A 6,824-nucleotide genomic window follows, 5' to 3' on the forward strand; every position below is an offset into this window, starting at 1 on the left:
TATATATATATGTATATATATATACACACAAAATTTCTCCACAGCAATGTCACAGGCTCACTGCCAAATGTTTGATTCCGCCCTTACTGCCAAGTAACTATTAGCTCTGAAACATTTAAGTGTCACAAATATCAGTAAAAGAAGGTAAAACATTGAAAATGGAATGCAAATCCTTTTTTTTCACTGTACTGTACGTATAATTTGGCCACTAATTCAAATTCAATTCATAAAAGTCTTCATAAAAGTGGCTGTAGCGGTAGAGCTGGTCATCTACTGATTGGAAGGTTCGTTGTTCGATTCTTGGCTTCCCCCACAAGTCTGCATGCCAAATATCCTTGAGCAAGATGCTAACCCCATGTTGTTGCTCTCCGATGCATCCATCGAGTGTGACTGTGTATGAATGCTAGATAGGCTAACAGCTTGGAAAAAGTGATTGGGTGAATGAATTAGTTGTATAAAGCACTTTGAGTGCTCAATTAGACTAGAAAAGCATTATATAAGAACCAGTCCGTTTACGTTAATGCACAATTTTAGAATTCATAAAAGGGAGGCTTTTGGAAACTGTTTGGTTTCAGCGCTTACATCAAATAATCAAATCATCCATGCCTAACTGTGTAATGTCATCCTCCTTTTGTTGATATGATGGCAATGGATAATACTCCTTAAAATCTGCTCACCTAATGCTGTATTTGTAGTTCACTCTACGATATATTGACTATATATGTGTGTGTGTGGGTGTTGATGTGTGTGAAGTTGGAAATAGAGATAAAGGAAAGTAGATATGTTCGTTTTCTTATGTCAAATATAACATTTGTATGTTCGTTTTCACATTACACATGTTTTAATGGTTGCCAGAGGGCTTTAACTTTTAATTTTTAAATTTTTAAATTTTATTTCCTGTCTGGCTTTATCATTTTACAGTATTAACTGAAGGTGGACGGCCTCCACAACATAATTCTTGGTTATAAGAACTAATAATCTGGTTTCAAATGGTGCTACAAAAGTGTGAATTTGAGCTTTCATAATGAGACTTTATAAATCATTGGTTGATCTCACGGTGGTCATGTCCATTTTTTTATACTGTGCTCATGAGCAATAGATGTTATTGGTAGAAAAAAGTCTGTTCTGTAGGTGCCACGTTATTATAGAGCAGCCATGTTTTTTCTGGTGAACTGTGTTTTGACACCAGCTGCTGAGGTTATTGAGGTTTGCAGGTAAATTCCAAAGTTACAATGTGGTATTGCAGGTGACCTTTGACAAACAAGTTACTTCTAGAAAAATGAGGCAATCTTGATCTGATTAAAAACCTTTTACTGCTGTTTGCTGACGACTGTTAAGACAAAAGCTGCAAGAATTCATGTTGCTGTTCTGTTTGTTTTTTCTTCACAGCAGCTCAGAATGCTGCAAAGAGAATGAGCACGGATCATGTCATCATGGAAATGGTTGTTTAACCAAACAAGCTGATGAACATGTACCACGAGGTGTCCTGAACGTGGGTATTCATTTTTCACCAGCTTTCAGTTGACATTTTCCAGCATTTATCTGTGCAGGGCCAAAGGGGACCGTAGTGTCATTCAAAAAAAAAAAAAAAGAGCTGAGGCCTGTGCAAGTGGTCTGTTTGTAACACTTCTACAAACTGAGTCTTCTAATAACTAATGTTATTGTCTTGCTGTATTCTGCCACAGTATTTCATGTTTTGCATTGTTATTGTGTGTGTGCAAGCCCATCACCATGTTGTTTACTTTGTTTATCAGGAAAACAGTAGTTACTATCTGAATATCAGGATAATGTTTTAATACGACTTCATGTTCACTAACACTCGAATATAAACCTTGGTTTTTATCTCAAAGGGTTTTTCCTGTCCTGATGCCACTGCGAGTGCCTGCTGCGCAATCTTTCTTCATATCTTACCACTTATAGCCCTTTCAACAGTATCTCAGGTCGACCTGATGTGGCTCTAATCGACTTTAATCATTTTCCATTAAAAGGACCACTTAATGTGCGTGAGGTCATCATAGCAATGTGGACAAAAGACCCATGACATCATTTGTATGTGACGCCAACACCACGACAGGTTGAGGCGATGGTTCACCTGCTTCGATGTATGACACCCGGTCATTGGGGACTATTGATGAGTTAGGCTCAGAGAGAAAGGTTTGAATTCAGTTAACATCCACTCATTTGAATGGAATTTTTATCTGTTTGGAAAACCAAAATTGAATAACCAGAGTGCAAAACGATGCATACTTAATTTACTTTTTTAGCATCTAGCTCAAACAAACCGTGGGTTAATAACCCTAGATGGGTCACCAGAGACCTGTTGAATGTTAGGAGTTTAAAAACAGAAAGAGCATTTGTGTGTTTAGAGGAGACAAAGATGTGTCTTAGTTTTTATTCCTGTAATGAGATTTTTTTAATCAAATTTTTGTTTTTGGTTTATTTTAAAACAGTGGTAAGGTTTTGAATTAATATTTGATATGTTAGGTTCTTGTCAATAGTTTTTCACCTATTATGATCTTTTTGTACAAATTTAACCGATTTTTAAAAAAATTGTTTTAGTTGAATTCTTAATTTCATAGCAAGAATAAATATATTTGAAAAATAAATACTTCATGTCTGGACATGAAGAGATGCCTCTGATTCATTCTTGTGTTGTTGATTCATTCTTGTGTTGTTGGTTCGTCCAGAGTGGTTCTTTTGTTTTTTCTCACTATTAAGGTTTTCATGACCAGTTTCTCCGATCACATTATCAACCCTGCCGAGTGACTTTTCTTAAAATCACAGAAATCTTAGGACTGAATAAATGTTAGTAAGCTTTCCCGGGTTCTGTGTTTTGTTGCTCAACAAAGGCTGTTCACTTTGCTCAGTTCCTTCCTGTTGTGGTGTGGGAGGGGACAGTGGGAGAGCAGAAATATGAAGAGACACATAAGAGCAAAACTGGCCAGTTCTTTTATTGGCCACAGGTGGCTTTAGTCAAGTTTCCACTCAGTCATAAATCAGTAATAAGCAGTGAAGGTGTAAAGCATGCTGTGACATTTCTGTTGACATGGAGCCCATAGTAAAAGTCCCAGACATGGCTGCTATCTGCTATTTTTGACGTGTGACGCTTTTGACCTTTTGTGACAATTTTCCTCTGTTTTCATGAGAGCAAGAACGTTTGTTGAAAAATATCAAACTGTTACATTACAGAGGATGTGAAATGCATAATCGCTGTGTGTGAAAAGGAAGTGTAGGGGCCTTCAGTGCTCGGCGAAGTGTTTGTGGTTTTATTTTCATCAGCTTTTGTACGGCTGTCTCTTGTTGTTTTTGTCCACACTTTCATCTCCGTTCAGCATGGGCTCAAAACTTTACTCAAAATTAATAATATTTCTTTAAATTGCAAACAGAGAAATGCAATGATTATTGCTCCATCAGCTCTTTCAGCCAATATGGGTCAGCTGTGGTTAAATTAAGTGTATTCAATCTAGGGGAGTGTAATTTCTGAGAAGACACAGGACACTGTGCCAGTTTAAAAACCCACAACACAAACAGCTCAGCAGTTATACTGAAAGCATGTGCAGTTTAAAATGGCAAAAACGATTTAAAAAATGGAACAAAAAAACAAAAAAATGCAAACGAGTATAAAAGCTTGTTTTGACAGGTAAACTTGTTTGATCTATATTTAGTTTTCTGCTGTGTGGCTGGAAAATCTTGTGGTCTGGTTTCTGAGTAAAGCTGCTCTCTGTTGTGTTCGGTGGTGGGAACAATAGGACCTATCTCAAACACTGAACCAGAGGTTTCTGACCCTGAATAAGTACTGATGTCACTATCATGGAGTGCACTGCTGTGTAAATCATAGTGAATCTTTACAAAATCTTCACATTACAAATTATTTAAATATTCTCCAACATTTTGTACATAAGAAGGGAAAAAAGGAGGGGGAATTGACGATGAATGAAGTAAAGACAGAAAAATAGAGGTAATTTAGTTCTTTTCTTTTTTGTTATTTTATATAACAATATATCTTGGTCAACACAATCACAGCTGCATTGTGCCGAATACAAATGTAAACCACGGGCAAGTCTGTCTGACTGAAACCACTTCCTGTGGAAAAATTTGGCCAGATTTGCAAAAACGCTAATATGAAACACTCTTAGGTTTCTGTTGTGTGATACACTTTTAATCTACATTCTCATATTCTTATAAAAGACTCACTAAATCGCACTCATTCTCAGAACAAATCAAATGTCAAACTTGCTCCAGCAAAGAATGTGAATTACAGCTTGGCCAGAGGTAACCAATAGAATTAGCACCATCTGCTGGTTTTCTCTTAATACAAGCAATCCAAATGGTTTAATCGTACAGACATTTAATGTTAAACATAGAAATGAATAAAATACACACACACACACACTGGCACAGTGGGGTTTGGGTTACCACCTATAAGCAAAGTCTATCTATCTATCTATCTAGAGATGTATTGGAACGTAACTGGATGCAGTGGCAAAAAGCACACTGCCAATGGATTCTAGAGCTGTTTCCATTTTAAGTTTCCAACCTTGTCAGAACAGTTTGGGTATGGCCCCTTCCTGTTCCAACATGACTGTGCACCAGAGCACAAACCAAGCTCCATAAATACATGGATAAGTCCTGACATCAGCCTCTTAGAAAACACCTTTGGGATGAATTAGAATAAAGTGAACCAGGCCTTCTTATCCAACATCTATTTTTTATCTCACAGATCCACTTCTGGAATAATGATCAAAAACTCTTACATTGCTAAACTTTGTGAAAGCCTTCCCAGAAGAGTTGAAGCCCTATGACTAAAGAATGAGATGTCACTGTAGTTTGTATGCATGTGAAGGCAGATGAGCAAACCCCTATAGTTTGTATGCACTCAAAAAAAAATCTAAAGTGACAAACATTCAAAAACTATTTACATTTTAAGAGAAAGATAATGGCTGTTTTGTGTTTGTCTAAATGATGAGATTCTGGTCATATTAGGTTTATTGTTATCACCGGCACTGATTTCCACCTCACAGGGTTAAAAGATGTGTTTGTCAGCCCTAACAGCCCTGACTTTCCTTCACCATCCAGATCACAAAACATAAACAATAAAGCAACAGAACTAAAGTGCTTTTAATGCTCAGCTGTAGCAGAAAGGTGCATTATAACAACTTTTCTTTTTTCTTTTCAGGCTTCAAACCTCAGTGCCTTACTTCCAACCATTTTCTCTGTACATATTAAACCTGCCTCATTTGTATGTTTACATTTAAGTCTGTAAGATGTTAAAGGATGAAATACACACATCTAAAAGCTGCTCTCTGTAGCTTTTATTTACAACTCTGTACATGTATGTCATGCCATCATTCCACCACCAGATAGAGCCAAAGACTAATATCAGCACACTGGAGATTGACACGATGGTGCGATTCTTCATCAGTAAACAATATGCATCTATATCATATAGTATATACATAAGTAGAAATGTGATTATTTACTCAGAAAAAAAAATGTGCAGTAACAACGTTTGTGATATCCTTTTCCCAAGTTCTCTAGATTTTATAGCGAGTTTTGTTTTTCCTTAATCTCTTTCTTCTTCCATTAGACTACTTTATCTGTAAAAATAAAGAAAAAATACTGTTGAACGACTGACTTTACACTGTTGTTTTTAAGCCAAAATAAAAGTTAAAGTTAAGAAACAGGAGAACTTTTGACTCACAGAACGCGTGTGGACTTCCTCTCACCACCCAGACCACAATGCCAACAATCGCTGCAACACCTACAGCCCCACACACAGCACCAGCAATTTTGCCAGCACGACTGCTGTCATCACCTGCATGTATGCAAGGCAGACGGAGAATAGCTGAAGTAATCAAGTACATTGTATTCATTCATTTTATACCCTGGCTGCACATTTTCAACCCATTAAAAGTAATCATAGTTACCTGATGCTTTGGACACATCTGCCACCATAGTTGACATGCTCAGTGTTTCTGTTTCGGTTACTGTTAAAGACAAACATATCGACATGGTGGGAAAATGGCCACATTCAGATTCGTTCCAGTCCTGCACCACCACCAAGGAGAAAAACATGCATTATTTTGCAGCTACAACTAGTGATGGCTGAATGGCTCTGTCTTGTTGAGCACAACAAACATCTTTGTTTTGATCACTCCTAGTAGAATTACACAAAAAAAATGCATTTGATAACTGAACGCCACTAATGGTACTAACAGGTTACAATAACCAGACGTCAGTGATGCAGGACTTTAACACAATATTAATGCTCTCTGTGTTTGACGCACCAGTAGTCGTGCTCGCTGGAGTAGTTGAAGGCAGAACGGTTGTTGGCATAGATGTTGTGATGACTGGTTCTGAAAACATGATAATAAACATGTAAAAATAATTGATCGTGAAAAGCAATGGAGGGAAAAACATAATGTGAGTGTGCTCACCTGTGCGATAGCTCACAATCACACATCGTAGCTCAGACTGATATTTGGCTGCACTGATGAACAATTGAAATAGTACAAAAACATAAATTTAAAATATTCCAGTCCTCGTGTATTTACTGTATGATGTGCTTTTCACTTATTATTATTAATGGATCCAAATCCCACACTGACCTATTCTGTGCCTGGACTAAGAAGCAGACGGGATGATCTTCTCCATCTTGATTCTCAGATGGCGTCCAAGTCAGGATAAATTCTCCATGTGATTCATTGTGTTTTACAACATTGTGCGGTCCACTGAACAAAAGCTTTAAAACCCTTAAAAACACACACAAAGGAGAGATTGATGCTGAAAAGTATCAGATATAGAAATAAAAAGACAAAGATAAA

The 6,824-nt window shown here is 37.1% G+C and overlaps 2 protein-coding genes across 2 annotated transcripts in view; one reads left to right on the forward strand and one right to left on the reverse strand.

The window, feature by feature from the left end:
• Nucleotides 1-2,442, forward strand: part of LOC102213379 (Fc receptor-like protein 5) — a 9,181-nt gene extending 6,739 nt beyond the window's left edge. The window contains exons 5-6 of the mRNA XM_005754359.2: nt 1,390-1,492; nt 1,851-2,442. Coding sequence (XP_005754416.1) covers nt 1,390-1,451 — 62 coding nt within the window. The 3' untranslated portion in view covers nt 1,452-1,492; nt 1,851-2,442. The remainder of the gene's footprint in view (nt 1-1,389; nt 1,493-1,850) is intronic.
• Nucleotides 2,443-5,297: 2,855 nt separating this feature from the next.
• The window catches only part of LOC102213648 (uncharacterized), a 6,236-nt gene continuing 4,709 nt past the window's right edge, over nt 5,298-6,824 (reverse strand). Inside the window, exons 6-11 of the mRNA XM_005754360.1 lie at nt 6,609-6,752; nt 6,438-6,490; nt 6,288-6,356; nt 5,928-5,987; nt 5,702-5,815; nt 5,298-5,597 (exon numbers count right to left, since the gene is read on the reverse strand). Coding sequence (XP_005754417.1) covers nt 5,584-5,597; nt 5,702-5,815; nt 5,928-5,987; nt 6,288-6,356; nt 6,438-6,490; nt 6,609-6,752 — 454 coding nt within the window. The 3' untranslated portion in view covers nt 5,298-5,583. The remainder of the gene's footprint in view (nt 5,598-5,701; nt 5,816-5,927; nt 5,988-6,287; nt 6,357-6,437; nt 6,491-6,608; nt 6,753-6,824) is intronic.

This window comes from Pundamilia nyererei, unplaced genomic scaffold (assembly GCF_000239375.1).
Source record: "Pundamilia nyererei isolate P.nyererei 1_Seehausen unplaced genomic scaffold, PunNye1.0 scaffold00552, whole genome shotgun sequence".
Classification (NCBI taxonomy): domain Eukaryota; kingdom Metazoa; phylum Chordata; class Actinopteri; order Cichliformes; family Cichlidae; genus Pundamilia; species Pundamilia nyererei.